Genomic DNA, 15,908 nt, shown 5'->3' with positions numbered 1-15,908 from the left:
CTTAATGCAATTATTCTTTTTGTGTATTTCTAGAAATTCATTATATTTTTTCCATTGCTGTGATAATCCAACACTTGTTATGGAACTGCAACCTTTTCCTGCTGTATGATGATATAATAGATAAATTCATTGTTGTACGATTGCATTCCTTTACCCGTAGAATTTTCCTGGTAAATAAATCTCCTTAGGTGTTTTCATTTCACATTTCTTCTTTTATTTCCAGAAATGCAAATTCTACATTTGCCAAATCGTTGTCAGTTTTTCTTAGCAAGAGAGATCAAACCTGCAACCTTTTTCTCCTTCCCTTCTTTCGTACTCATCCAACCAACTTTTATCTCCTTACAGCTTTTCATTATTAATAACAAAAGTAGTACAATAAGGTGTCATATGATAAAAAGATGGACTGACATTATCAATTGTCTGTAGTCATTGGTTGATCAAAGCTGCCTCAGAAAAATCAGATTTGGCAGCCAACACTCTATCTACCACTCCCTAGCAATCTAATTCAAACATAGCATGGAACATTTCCAAATCAGTAACCCACTACAAAGCCAACAATAACCCCGAAGCCTCCTACACCTTCACGCAAGGTTTCATCCACACTGATTTAGCAATCACAAATTCGCCCACCTCCTCATCTCCTATAATAAATATAATTTAAAAGTTATAACAATAATGATTTTTTTTATTGGATGAAAATGTAAAATTATTTTACATTTGATAACTGCTAAATATGAATTATTTTATAATAAAAATATATTGAAAATATCTTTGAAAATATTTATTTAGCAGTTATTTTTGGCTTAAATGATAAGAATTGATACTTTTATTATTTATGGCTTGCATGATGCAATCCTACCCCCCAAGGGTATTGGATAGAAGACTCCAAGAAGATTGGGCCAAAGATGCAAGAGAAGGCCCTAGGGTTCTCATGAACCTTAGGGTAGATTTCGAGCCCATGGGCTAAGTATGAGCCCACTTATCTTTGTACATATTAGATTAAGGTTTCATTAATTTTGGGCCTTGTATTTAGGACTCCATAATGTAGGTAGGATATCCTAGAAATGTAGGATTTTCCAGCCCTTGTATTTTAGGGCACCTAGACTAGTTTTTGTATTAGGGGTAGTTTTGTAATTTTACATGCATTAAGTGAATATTTGATGTGTGTGTTGAGAAATAAATTTAATTGAATTGGTAGAAGCCCAATCTAATTAAATTTTAGAGGGGGAGGTGAGCATTTGCTTGCTACACCTCATTGCTACATCATATAGTCACACTTTGTGCATGTCCTTCGTGCTTTACATGCCTCATAACACCTAAGCACACTAGTGGAGAATCTTGGACTTGATCTTGGATTAGTGGGATGAACTATATCTGAAATTCACTAATCATAATTAGTGAAATTTTGGCTCCAAAATTTGGCTCCACAAATTCAATTTCAAATTCAAGTGAAATTTGAATAGAAATTCAAATTTCCCTCCAATTTTGTGTGACACTTAGGCTATAAATAGAGGCTATGTGTGTGCATTTTTACAACTTTGATCATTTGAAAATTAAACTTCAGATTTCAGAGCTCTTTTAGGGCACAAAAATTCATGCTCTTCTCTTCCTCTCCCTTCATTCATCTCCTTCTTCCTCCAAGCTCTTATCCATGGCCTGCTATGGTGGTGAGCTTCTTCTAGACTCATCTTCTCCTTAAAGTGGCGTCTCTTCCCTCTCTTCCTTCTCCATTCCACTGCCATTCATCTTCCAAGAAGCAAAGGAATCCATTGATGAAGAAGATCCTAGGCCTACAAGCTCCAATGGAGCTTACATCATTGCAGATATGAAAAGATAAGATTACAAGATCCAAAAGATATTGATAACTGCTAAATATGAGCTAATTTAAAAATATCTTTAAAGATATTTATTTAGTAGTTATTTTTGGCTTAAAAGATATGAATTGATATTTTTCTTATCTATGACCTGCAGATGTAGGAAAGATAAGATTTATAAGATCCACAAGATATCAAAAAGATAGATAAGGAAGATTTTTTGAATCAAGCCCAAGTCCACTTCATTAGCTATAAATGGAGAGTCAGGCCAAGGAGAAAACCCACCAAGTCTCAGAGCACTCTCACTACTACTTAAAGCTTGAGAATTCTTACTCTCTTCTCTCTTTTTATCATCTTTCTTTCACCTCTTCCATTGTAAAGCCCTTAATGGCCATGAGTGGCTAAACCCCCTAGTTAGGGCCTGACAGGCCTAAAAAGTCAAAGAGATGTATGATGTACTTCATATTTATCAATGCAACAAGATTATTTTCTAGGTTTTTCTATTCAATTATCTTTTCTGCTTTTATCTTGCATTATTCATCTTTATATTCTTTTAGGGGTTAGACACTCGGGAGAAGGTAACTTCTAAATAAGATTTAAAGAAAATATGCATGCATTAGTTTTAGGGGTTAGACACTCGGAAGAGGATAACTTCTAATAGAACAAAAAGAAAGGATTTCATGAGAAAGTCATTGCTAGGAATAGAATGATAATTTTATGCCCATGTATTCTTGCAAACATCTAGAATTCATACTTCATGCATTTTATTTGTTGAGTCTTTGCAAAGGAATTTAGGAGATAGATGAATAAAATAGGCTTGTCATTGTGAGGAATCAGGGGCAAGTAAATGAACAGATGTGGGTAGAATAGAATCACCTAAATTGATAAAGAAAAATCATAAACTCATACATCCTAGGCAAACAAGGCATGCTAGGTCCTAACATTCGCATTCCATTGAATTCTCTCTTTAATTATTCTGCTTTTAATTCTTTTGCTTTTTATTTATAATTTACTATTATTGCCTTCTATCTTCTACTCTTTCTTTTATTCCCTTATAAATTGAAAAGTATCCAAGATAAGTACAACACAAAATCCCTATGGATTCGACACTCGGACTTCCGAGTACTTTACTACTTGTGACAATTTGGTACACTTGTCAACGAGTTAACAAGTTTTTGGCGCCGTTGTCGGGGATTTTGTCTTCGTACTTGGTTGTCATACCTTTTCAATTTGTAAGAAATTCTTCTATTCTTTATTTCACACTTTTCCTTTTTCTTTATTTTTTCAATTTTTTTCTTCCATTATTTCTTCCATAATTTGCACGGATAGTACTTGTTTTTGTGCATGCGAGGTAGAACTGCAACTGGAGAAATAGTTCCTATCAACTTGGAAATTGAAGCCACTTGTAAACGCAACAATGCTACAAGAAGAAAAAGGGAATAAGAAGCATAAGGAAGCAGTCATGCCTCACATCCTCCTTCTCCACAAATCCACGTCCATATGGAGGACGAACATGCACGCCGAGTCACATTAGAGGATTACTCTAGTGCAACTACTCCATAATTTTTTACATGCATTGCAAGGCCGAAGGTTCTAGCGGCCAACATCTCTTATCCTCACTTTCTCATCCAACTGATTCAAGGGAATCTATTTCATGGCCTACCAAGTGAAGATCCATATGCACATCTAGCCACATACATCGACATTTGTAACTCGGTGAAGATAGCCGGGGTTCCTGAAAATGCAACACGCCTCAATCTTTTCTCTTTTTCACTAGCAGGAGAAGCAAAAAGGTGGCTACACTCCTTCAAAGGTAACAGCTTGCGGACATGGGAATAAGTTGTAGAGAAATTCTTAAAGAAATACTTCCCTGAATCAAAGACTGTTAAGGGGAAGATGGAAATCTTTTCCTTCCATCAATTTCCCGATGAATCCCTCAGCGAGGCACTCGACCGCTTCCGTGGACTGCTAAGGAAAACACCTACACATGGATACAGTGAGCCGGTCCAACTCAACATTTTCATAGATGGTCCGAGACCTCAATCAAAGCAGCTACTAGATGCATCCGCAGGAGGTAAGATCAAGCTAAAAACACCGGAGGAGGCGATGGAGTTAATAGAAAATATGGTGGCAAGTGATCACGCCATTGTTCGTGATCTCACATATGCACCAACCAAGAGAAGCCTTCTGGAACTCACAACGCAAGATGCAACCTTGGCACAAAATAAGCTGCTATCTAGACAAATAGAAGCCCTGGCCGAGACTCTCAGCAAGCTACCACAGCAACTACAAGCGGTAAGTCCTTCTAACTCTTCTGTGATGTAGGTAGGGGGATGCCATACATGTTGAGGAATACACGAGCCTGGACAATGTACAATTTAAGAAAACCCTTCTAGAGAAGTAAACTACATGGGCATATATACCAAATCGCCACGGATTCAAAGGTTACAACCAAGGAGGTCCGTCTTGATTCAATCAAGGAGCAATAGGATTCAATCATGGCCCACCAGGAGTTCAACCCTCTACTGATGGGGGGGGGGGGGGTGAGCCCTCTAAGGTCAGAGATATCACTGAAGTCGGAACTAAGGATGAGACCATATTGCATATCTAGCAACTGATTGGGATCCAGGGCCCACACAAGATTGAGACCCAAATCTTCTTATCAGGATTTCTTCTTTTCTTTTGTTTCTTTATGTTTCTTGTCTTTAGTTTTTGTTTTTCTTTATCTTACTTTAATTTCAGAAATTTAATTCTAGTAGTTTAAATTTAGTCATTTTATGTCATTGAATAAAAATTGCATGATAATTATGAAGTCACTTTTTGAGCTTTCTCTGAAGGACTTCGACACTTGAAATGTCGCATACCAATTTTTGTGAAAATGCTGGTTACATGAAGGAAAATGTTAGTTCAAGTAGTGGAGTATGAATCACAACAAAGAGAGGAAAAGGTTAGTCCGTCGGGAAGAAATCATGTGCGGTAAGCCAACAACTTTGTTTTGTCCCAATGAGTTGTGTGAAACTTACTTGTGAGAGAACGTCTGTTTTTAATTTCCTGCTTTTGCATCATTCTTAGACTGTTTGATTAATTGCATGAGGTGGAAATGATCAAGGCCATGTTTCTTCTTATTTTCAGCCACTTAGCCAGAAAGCCAACCTTTGATAATAATTTATCCCTTGCACCCTATTTGAGCCAAAAATGATAATGATGTTTCTTTTTTAAAAAAACCCTTAAGCCTACTTTAATTATTTCCTACCTTTTTTAGGGTTTAAGAGAGCATAAGGATCTTAGTTATGATATGCTCCTAATTTGGGAGAGGGTTAAGGTAAAAATTATCTCACGAAGGTAAAATAGCACAAATTAAGGCACCCTAAAAAAATGTATGCCCAAAGTTTCTTTCCAAAAAAAAAATTGTAGCCCCAAAAGTTTGTCTTCAAAAAAACAATTGTAGGCCAAAAGTTTCATTCCAAAAAAAACGGAAAGAAGAATAATAAGGGTAGAAAATAAATAGGTGCCATAAGTGCTGTTAAAAAAACGCTAGACTGAATAAGTGAAAGTTTTTCTAGGATAAATGGTCTCTTATAACCTTAATTTTTGAATCCCAGAAAAACCATAATTTCTTTTGATAACTGCTAAATAATTGTGAATTAATAGTAGTGAATTAGTCAAATTTTGGACTAAAATTAATTATTTAGTAGTTATTTGTGATTAAAAGTTAGAAAATTAATTAAATTGAATTTTTGGTTGCAGATACGAAAACTGAAGTTACATTAAGCAAAAAGGCAACAGAAATGAAGAAAAATAAGAAAGTCTGAAGGAGGCCCAGCCCAACACGCGCGCTAAGCGTGCAAAGCAGCACAGGCGCTAAGCGAGGCGTTAAGCTCGAAGATGCAGAACCCGTTACGCGCGCTAAGCGCGAGCCACGCGCTAAGCGCGCGATCCCACAGAAACACACGCTAAGCCTGCAGCGCGCGCTCAGCGCGCGTTCTGAACGCGCTAAGCGTGAGGTGTCGCGCTAAGTGCGCTTACGAAGGCCCAAAGCCCACTTTAGCTGCTATAAATAGAGAGTCAGTCCAAGGAAAACAACACACCTCCCCTCAGAGCAATTCTCTCAGCATTCCAAGTCTGAGCTCTCCCTTTTCTCTCTATATTCTTTATTTTTATTACCCCATTCTTTCTTTCACCCCCAGTTGTAAAGCCCTCAATGGCCATGAGTGGCTAATCCCTTAGGTAGGGCCTGGCAGGCCTAAAAAGCCAACGATATATGGTGTACTTCAAGAGTTATCAATGCAAAGAGGATTCATTCCAGGTTTCATGTTCTAATTCTTTTCTTTTTATCTTGCATCTATGTCTTAAATTGTTTTTGGGTTTTATTCGATCGGGAGAGGGTATTGCCTAGTAAGGATTTAAGAAGTAATGCATGCATCAGTTTTAGGGGTTATATGCTTGGGAAAGGGTAATACCTAATAGAACACATTAAGAAAAGGATCATTGGGTTAACATTGCTAGGCATAGAATGATAACTCAACGCCCATGCATTTAGAAACATCTAGAATTTAACCTTAATGCATTTTAATTATTGAATCTTCACAAAGGCATTTCGGAGATAGGTAGTTAAAATAGGCTTGTCATCGTGAGGCATCAAGGGCAAGCAAAATTAATAGATGTGGGTAGAACTAATACAATTGCATTGGTAATGAATATCAAATTTACATGCATCGTAGGCCAATTGGGTTTGTCCGGTCTTGACATTTTCATTAGTTATCTTTCTAAAACTATTTGATTTAGTAATAACAATTTATTCTTGCACCTATTCCTATTTTTATTATTTATTCCGTACTTGCAAATTGAAGAGTATTCAATAAAGTGCAATAAAATCCCTGTGGAAACGATACTCGAACTTCCAAGAATTACTACTTAGAGCGATTTGGTACACTTGCCAAACACCTCAACAAGTTTTTGGCGCCGTTGCCGGGGATTTTATTCGTGTACTTAATTGCCATACTATATCAATTTGTAAGCCCAACTCTTCTTTTCTTGGCTCATTCTTTTAGTATTCTTTCTCTTCTATTCTTTCTTCTCCCATAAATTGCACGGTTAGTGCCTTTTGTTTTTATGCGAGGTAGAACTGCATCTAGAGACGTTGTCCCTATTAATTTAGAAATTGAAGCTACTTGTCGGTGTAACAACGCTGCAAGAAGAAGAAGGGAGCAAGACACAGAAGGAAGCAGTTACACCTCACCTCCTCTTTCTCCAAATCACACTCAGATGGACGGGGAACCGGCAAGAAGAGTCACACTTGAGGACTTCTCTAATACCGCCACTCCTCAGTTCTTCACAAGTATTGCAAGGCCGGAGGTTCAAGCAGCCAACATCTCCTGCCCGCACTCTCTTATTCAGTTAATCCAAGGGAACCTCTTCCATGGTCTTCCAAGCAAAGATCCATATGCGCATCTAGCCTCATACATAGAGATATGCAACACTGTTTAAATCGCCGGAGTTTCAGAAGATGTGATACGCCTTAACCTCTTCTCCTTTTCCCTAGCAGGAGAGGCAAAAAGATGGTTGCACTCCTTTAAAGGAAACAACTTAAGAACATGGAAAGAAGTAGTGGAAAAATTCTTAAAGAAGTACTTCCCAGAGTCAAAGACCGCCGAAGGAAAGATGGAGATTTCTTCTTTCCATCAATTTCCGGATGAATCCCTTAACGAAGCACTAGACCGTTTCCACGGATTGCTAAGGAAAACACCGACACACGGATACAGCGAGCCAGTACAGCTAAACATATTCATCGATGGCTTGCGGCCTCAATCGAAACAGCTACTAGATGCATCCGCAAGAGGGAAGATCAAACTGAAGACTCTCGAAGAAGCGATGGAGCTCATCGAGAACATGGCAGCTAGCGATCAAGCAATCCTTCGTGATCATACCTATGTTCCCACGAAAAGAAGCCTTTTGGAACTCAGCACGCAGGACATAACTTTGGCACAAAACAAGTTGTTGATGAGGCAGATAGAAGCCCTTACCGAAACCCTCAGCAATCTACCTCAACAATTACAAGCGGTAAGTTCTTCTCACCTTTCTGTTTTGCAGGTAGAAGGATGCCCCACATGCGGAGGAACCCATGAGCCTGGACAATGTGTAAGCCAACAAGACTCCTCTCGAGAAGTAAATTATATGGGCATACCAAATCGTCACGGATTCCAGGGCTACAACCAGGGAAATTCATCCGAATTCCATCAAGGGGCAACATGATTTAATCACGGGCCACCGGGATTCAATCAAGGAAGAAAATTCACGCAAGGATCAGGGTGGAGGAATCAAGGAAATCAATATAAGGAGCAAAGGAACCAACCACCATACCAACCGCCATACCAGCACCCTAGCCAAGGTCTGAATTAGGAAGAAAAGCCCACTAACATAGAGGAATTGTTGCTGCAATTTATCCAGGAGACGAGATCACATCAAAAGAGCACGGACGTAGCCATTCGGAACTTGGAATTTCAAATGGGCCAACTGGCGCATGACAAAGCCGAACGGCCCACTAAAACTTTCGGGGCTAACACGGAGAAAAACCCAAAGGAAGAATGCAAGGCGATGCTGACTTGAGGGAAGAGAAGAGCACAGGAGGAGGGTAAGGCTGAAGGAGAAGACCGGTCAGAGGAAGAGAGGACAGAAGAAGAAGAGAAGGTGGCATCACCACCTAAGACCAAGAGCCAGAGAGCAAGGGAAGCCAAGAAGGAAGAACCACCAGCCCTACCACAGGATCTCCCATATCCCATGGTACCCACCAAGAAGAACAAGGAGCGTTACTTTAGACATTTCTTGGAAATAATCAAAGGGCTGGAAATCACCATGTCATTCGGGGAAGCCTTACAGCAGATGCCCCTCTACTCCAAATTTATGAAGGACATCCTCACCAAGAAGGGGAAGTATATTGAAAACGAGAATATTGTGGTAGGGGGCAACTGCAGTGCAATAATACAGAGGAAGCTACCTGAGAAGTTTAAGGACCCCAGAAGTGTTACCATCCCGTGCACCATAGGGAAGGAAGCGGTAAACGAGGCCCTCAATGATCTAGGAGCAAGTATCAATCTGATGCCCTTGTCAATGTACAGAAGAATCGGGAATTTGAAGATATATCCCACCAAGATGACGCTTCAACTGGCAGACCGCTCGATCACAAGACCATATGGGGTGGTAGAAGATGTCCTGGTCAAGGTATGCCACTTCACTTTTCCGGTGGACTTTGTCATCATGGATATCGAAGAAGACACAGACATTCCCCTTATCTTAGGCAGACCTTTCATGCTGACTACCAACTGTGTGGTGGATATGGGGAATGAGAACTTGGAGTTGAGTATTGACAATCAGAAGATCACCTTTGACCTTTTCAAGGCAATGAAGTACCCACAGGAAGGTTGGAAGTGCTTCAGAATGGAGTAGGTTGATAAGGAAGATGTCAGTATTCTCGAGACACCACAAACTTTGCTAGAAAAAGCAATGGTAAATGCTTTAGACTATCTAACCAGTGAAGAGGAAGAAGATCTGAAGACTTGCTTGGAAGACTTGGATCGACAAGACAGTGTTCCTGAGGGAGAAGCCAGATTCGAGATGCTAGAGAAGGAAGTTCCGTCTGAGAAGAAGAAGATAGAGTTGAAGATATGGCCTGATCATCTGAAGTATATGTTCTTGGAGGAAGATAAACCCGTAGTGATCAATAGTACACTCACAACAGAGGAGGAAAACAGGTTAGTAGATGTCCTGAAGAAACACAGGGAAGCAATTGGATGACACATATCAGATCTCAAGGGAATCAGCCCCGCCTACTGCATGCATAGGATAATGATGGAAGAGGACTACAAGCCAGTCCGACAACCCCAGGGGCGACTGAATCCAACAATGAAGGAAGAGGTAAAAAAGGAGGTACTCAAGCTTTTGGAGGCTGGGCTCATATACCCCATCTTTGACAGCGCTTGGGTAAGCCCAGTATAGGTGGTTCCCAAGAAGGGCGGAATGACAGTAGTACGAAATGAGAGGAATGACCTGATACCAACACGAACTATCACTGGCTGGCGGATGTGTATCGACTACCGCAAGTTGAATGAAGCCACAAGGAAGGACCATTTGCCCTTACCTTTTATGGATCAGATGTTGGAGAGACTTGCAGGGCAGGCATACTACTGTTTCTTGGATGGATACTCAGGATACAACCAGATCGCGGTAGACCCCAGAGATCAGGAGAAGACGGCCTTTACATGCCCCTTTGGCGTCTTTGCTTATAGAAGAATGCCATTCGGGTTATGTAATGCACCAGCCACATTTCAGAGGTGCATGCTGGCCATTTTTTCAGACATGGTGGAGAAGAGCATCGAAGTATTTATGGACGACTTCTCGGTTTTTGGACCCTCATTTGACAGCTGTTTGAGGAACCTAGAGATGGTACTACAGAGTTGCGTAGAGACTAACTTGGTACTAAACTAGGAAAAGTGTCATTTCATTGTTTGAGAGGGCATAGTCCTAGGCCACAAGATCTCAGCTAGAGGGATTGAGGTTGATCGGGCGAAGATAGACGTCATTGAGAAGTTGCCACCACCACTTAATGTTAAGGGGGTTAGAAGTTTCTTAGGGCATGCAGGTTTCTACAAGAGGTTTATCAAGGATTTCTCGAAGATTGCCAGACCCTTAAGCAATCTGTTGAATAAGGACGTGGTTTTTAAGTTTGATGAAGAATGTTCAGCAGCATTTCAGACACTGAAGAATAAGCTCACCACTGCACTGGTAATGATTGCACCAGACTGGAATAAAGATTTTGAACTAATGTGTGATGCCAGTGATTATGCAGTAGGAGCAGTTCCGAGACAGAGGCACGACAAGGTATTTCACGCCATCTATTATGCTAGCAAGGTCCTTAATGAAGCACAGCTGAATTATGCAACCACAGAAAAGGAGATGCTAGCCATTGTCTTTGCCTTGGAGAAGTTCAGGTCATACTTGATAGGGTCGAGGGTCACCATTTTAACAGATCATGCTGCCATCAAGCACCTGCTCGCCAAAACAGACTCAAAGCCGAGGTTGATTAGATGGGTCCTACCGTTACAAGAATTTGACATCATCATCAGGGACAAGAAGGGATCCGAGAATGTGGTAGCCGATCATCTATCTCGATTAAAGAATGAAGAAGTCACCAAGGAAGAACCAGAGGTAAGAGGAGAATTTCTTGATGAGTTTCTTTTGCAGGTTACCACTAGACCTTGGTTTGCAGACATGGCTAACTACAAAGCCACGGGAGTCATTCCAGAGGAGTTTAATTGGAGTCAGAGGAAGAAATTCTTGCACGATGCACGCTTCTATGTGTGGGATGATCCTTATTTGTTCAAGGCAGGAGCAGATAATTTATTAAGGAGATGTGTCACAAAGGAGGAAGCATGGAGCATTCTGTGGAACTGCCACAGTTCACCATATGGCGGTCACCACAGTGGGGACAGAACAACAAAAAAAGTGCTACAATCAGGTTTTTTCTGGCCTTCTATTTTTAAAGATGCTTACGAGTTTGTGCGTTGCTGTGATAAATGTCAGAGAACAGGGAGGATATCTCGAAGGAATGAGATGCCTTTGCAGAATATCATGGAAGTAGAGATCTTTGACTGTTGGGGCATAGACTTCATGAGGCCCCTTCCTTCTTCATACGGGAACGTCTACATCTTGGTAGTTGTGGATTACGTCTCCAAATGGGTGGAAGCCATAGCCACACCGAAAGACGATGCCAGGGTAGTGATCAAATTTCTGAAGAAGAACATCTTTTCCCGTTTTGGAGTCCCACGAGCTTTGATTAGTGATGGGGGAATGCACTTCTGCAACAATCAGTTGAAGAAAGTCCTGGAGCACTATGATGTACGACATAAGGTGGCCATACCTTACCACCCTTAGACAAACGGCCAAGCAAAAATTTCTAACAGGGAGCTCAAACGAATCCTGGAGAAGATAGTGGCGTCATCAAGAAAGGATTAGGCCTTGAAGCTCGATGATACTCTCTGGGCCTATAGGACAACATTCAAGACTCCCATCGGCTTATCACCATTTCAGCTAGTGTATGGGAAGGGATGTCATTTACCAGTGGAGCTGGAGCACAAAGCATATTGGGCTCTTAAGTTGCTCAACTTTGATAACAATGCATCCAGGGCCATGAATTTGAAACTGTCCAACCCCTAAACTGCCCTTTTGTTTTATTTTAAATTTCAAATCACCTCATTTTTCTTCTTTTCTTCTATGCCTTCCACTCTCTACACTCTTTTTCTCTGAATTCTCTCTTCACCTGCCTGCTCCCCTGTGCCTTTTCACGCAGATTACACAAAAATAGGTGAGATTTGAATCTGGACTATTGCTGTAATACTTTGCAGGTATCATCATGCTAAGCCTTTCACATAGGCTTAGCGGGAACAGGTAACATGGAGAAGAAAAGAGGAGCGCGCTAAGCCACAGCAAGTAACAGCAGAAAACCGAAGCACGCGCTTAGCCGACACTGCCGCACTAAGCGCGCTCATGAACATCAGTGAACGCGCTAAGCGCGGGGCTGGGCCTTAGGGCCCATCAGCCTCGCGCCTTACTTGTTGCACCCACTTTATTACTAACCACACTCCCCTTTGGATTTCTCTTTTCACCCACATCTTTACTGACTACACCCCTATTCTGATTTCTTTTTGCACCCCCTCTATTTACTAACTGCAGTCTATTTCTGTTGTTTCTTGTTTTCATTTCAGATGGCCTCCCGCAAACGTCGAGTCGTGCCTACATTCGGGGAAGCGTCCACCTGGGACTCTTCCCGTTTCACATCCGAGATTGCTTGGCACAGATACCAGGACAACATTCAGCTCCGGAACATCCTTCCGGAGAGGAATGTAAAGCTTGGACCAGGGATGTTTGATAAGTTCCTCCAGGAGTTCCAGAGGCGCAGATGGGACCAGGTTCTGACCCGACTTCCAGAGAAGCGGATTGATGTTGCTCGGGTGAAGGAGTTTTACTCCAACCTATATGATCCAGAGGACCGTAATCCGAAGTTTTCCAGGGTTCGAGGACAGGTGGTCAGATTCGATGCTGAGACGATTAATGACTTCGTTGACACCCCGGTCATCCTGGCAGATAGAGAGGAGTATCCAGCCTACTCTCAGTACCTCCGCACTCCTCCAGACCATGACGCCATCCTCTCCGCCTTGTGTACACTAGGGGGACAATTTGTGCTGAATGTTGATGGTGCCCCCTAGAAACTGCTGCTGAAGGATCTGACAACACTCGCTCAGACATGGAGTGTTCTCTCTTATTTTAATCTTGCTCCTACTTCTCATACTTCTGATATTAATGTTGACAGGGCCCGACTCATATATGGCTTGGTGATGAAGATGGACCTGGACGTGGACAGCCTCATTTCTCTTCTGATCAGTTAGATCGCCCAGTCCAGCATTTCCAGGCTCGGGTTTCCAGCGTTGATCACAACACTGTGTGAGATTTAGGGGTTGTCTCTGATACCCTGATTTTTGAGTCACTCAGTCCTGTGATCAACCTTGCTTACATTAAGAAGAACTACTGGAACCCCGTCAATCCATCTATCACATTTCTAGGGACCCGCCACACACACACCAGAGGTTTAGCATTAGCATCAGAGGCCCCTTCTCAGCCTTCTTCCCAGAGACCGTGCCCTCCACCTGCTTCCACCTCAGCACCCCTGGACATGCATGGTTAGATGCTGAGGTCCATTCACATAGGACAACAACTCATTATGGAGAACATGCACAGGCTATCCTTGCACCTGTAGATGGACCCACCGCTCATCACTCCAGAGGCTTATCGTCAGCACAATGCCTGGCCAGGAGACCAGCCCTCCACTAACAGGGGGGAAGAGCTTTCTAGAGCCGATACTGAGGATCCTACAGTTGATGAAGACCTCATTGCTGACTTGGCTAGCGCTGATTGGGGCCCATGGGCAGACTTGGGCGGAGGCAGCACATGTTTTTATGTTTTGATGTTTTGAAATTTTGATGTTTTTATGTTTTGATGTTTTCTTGTAGTCTATTTGGTAAGTAAAAAGAAGTAGTAGTAATAATATTAGTATTCAGTATGTGTTTTCTGAGTAATAAGTGCATGATAACTTGAGCATCATAATTCTTTAGCTTGTTATGAAAGGTTCAACACTTGAGATGCTACTGATCCTTGTAGAAACACTGGTTCTGAAAGCACAAGTCAGGTCAAGAAAAGGAACATGAGTAGCACAGAGTGGAAAAGGTTAGCTTGATGGAACAAGGTCATAACTGGTACATCGAATACTTGCTTAGTCCCGGTGAGAGTGTGAACTTAATTGTGAGAGAAAAACGCCTGTTTTTAAGCCAACCCAACATAATTTTACCCCTTGCACCCTTGATTGAGCCAACATATTATTTTGAATTAACCCTTGAGCCAATAAAATGATAATCCTGACCCTTTAGGATTTTAAGAGAGCAAAATGGGGTTATAAAAGTCTTAATTTGGGGGATTTTGAGAATAAGTGGCCAAGACAATAGTACAGCACACAGTAGGACACCTTTTACAAACCATAGGCCCAATTCATTTCAATAAAAAGAAGTGAGAAGAGATAGAATTTTTAAATATTTATTTATTCCGTACTTGCAAATTGAAGAGTATTCAATAAAGTGCAATAAAATCCCTATGGAAACGATACTCGGACTTTCAAGAATTACTACTTAGAGCGATTTGGTACACTTGCCAAACACCTCAACATCTTTGTTTAGCCATGCATGCCACATTACAAGCCAATAAAAGTCGTTAGTGATCCACCAAGTGTAAGCATGATAACTTTAACTGAGATGAAGTGTAAAATTGGGAACATTAATTGCATGTCGTATAAATTGCAAACACTAAACCAGACACTTGTGAGCAGAGGAAAACACCAGCCTTGTGAGGAAAGTAAGGCAAGCCAAATTTGATTGAAAATAGTAATAATCACTGTGAATTCAAAGGATACTGGGCTGCCTTGCAGCGACGTTCTCTGCTTGTCCAGCGCCGGGAAGAGACGACGATCGGTCACTAACCAATTCTATCTTAGTGTTTGTTTATGCTTCCATTGCAAGATCATGACAAATGCAAGAAGGTCCAGCTAAGGGAATTTGAGAAAAATTGCACCCATTGAAAGTGTTGAAGCATTTAGAGCCTGCTTTTATTCTGATTTGCTTGAGCACAAGCAAAGTTTTAATTTGGGAGATTTTGATAACTGCTAAATATGAGTTATTTTATAATAAAAATATATTGAAAATATATTTGAAAATATTTATTTAGCAGTTATTTTTGGCTTAAATGATAAGAATTGATACTTTTATTATTTATGGCTTATAGATATGAAAAGATAAGATTACAAGATCCAAAAGATATTGATAATTGCTAAATATGAGCTAATGTAAAAATATCTTTAAAGATATTTATTTAGCAGTTATTTTTGGCTTAAAAGATATGAATTGATATTTTTCTTATCTATGACTTGCAGATATAGGAAAGATAAGATTTATAAGATCCAAAAGATATCAAAAAGATAGATAAGGAAGATTTTTTGAATCAAGCCCAAGTCCACTTCATCAACTATAAATGGAGAGTCAAGCCAATGAGAAAACCCACGATGTCTGAGAGTACTCTCACTATTACTTAAAGCCTGAGAATTCTTACTTTCTTCTCTCTTTTTATCATCTTTCTTTCACCCCTTCCATTGTAAAGCCCTCAATGGCCATGAGTGGCTAAACTCCCTAGTTAGGGCCTGACAGGCCTAAAAAGCCAAAGAGATGTATGATGTACTTCATATTTATCAATGCAACAGGATTATTTTCTACGTTTTTCTATTCTATTATCTTTTCTGCTTTTATCTTGCATTATTCATCTTTATATCCTTTTAGGGGTTAGACACCCGGGAGAGGGTAACTTCTAAATAAGATTTAAAGAAAATATGTATGCATTAGTTTTAGGGATTAGACACTCGGAAGAGGGTAACTTGTAATAGAATAAAAAGAAAGGATTTCATGAGAAAGTCATTGCTAGAAATAGAATGATAATTTGATGCCCATG

At 40.7% G+C, this 15,908-nt stretch overlaps 2 protein-coding genes across 2 annotated transcripts in view; one reads left to right on the top strand and one right to left on the bottom strand.

Annotated features, from left to right (window-relative positions):
- Positions 1-15,908, bottom strand: part of LOC100806606 (disease resistance protein RPM1) — a 45,880-nt gene that overhangs the window by 13,316 nt on the left and 16,656 nt on the right.
- LOC102668160 (uncharacterized) lies at positions 8,592-9,257 on the top strand. Its single transcript, XM_006603101.1, has one exon. It carries the CDS (start codon positions 8,592-8,594, stop codon positions 9,255-9,257), a length of 666 nt encoding a protein of 221 aa, XP_006603164.1.

The sequence above is a fragment of the Glycine max genome, chromosome 18 (assembly GCF_000004515.6).
Source record: "Glycine max cultivar Williams 82 chromosome 18, Glycine_max_v4.0, whole genome shotgun sequence".
NCBI classification, from domain to species: domain Eukaryota; kingdom Viridiplantae; phylum Streptophyta; class Magnoliopsida; order Fabales; family Fabaceae; genus Glycine; species Glycine max.
The sequence above is the reverse complement of the archived record's forward strand: the minus strand, read 5'-3'. Positions and strand labels throughout refer to the sequence as shown.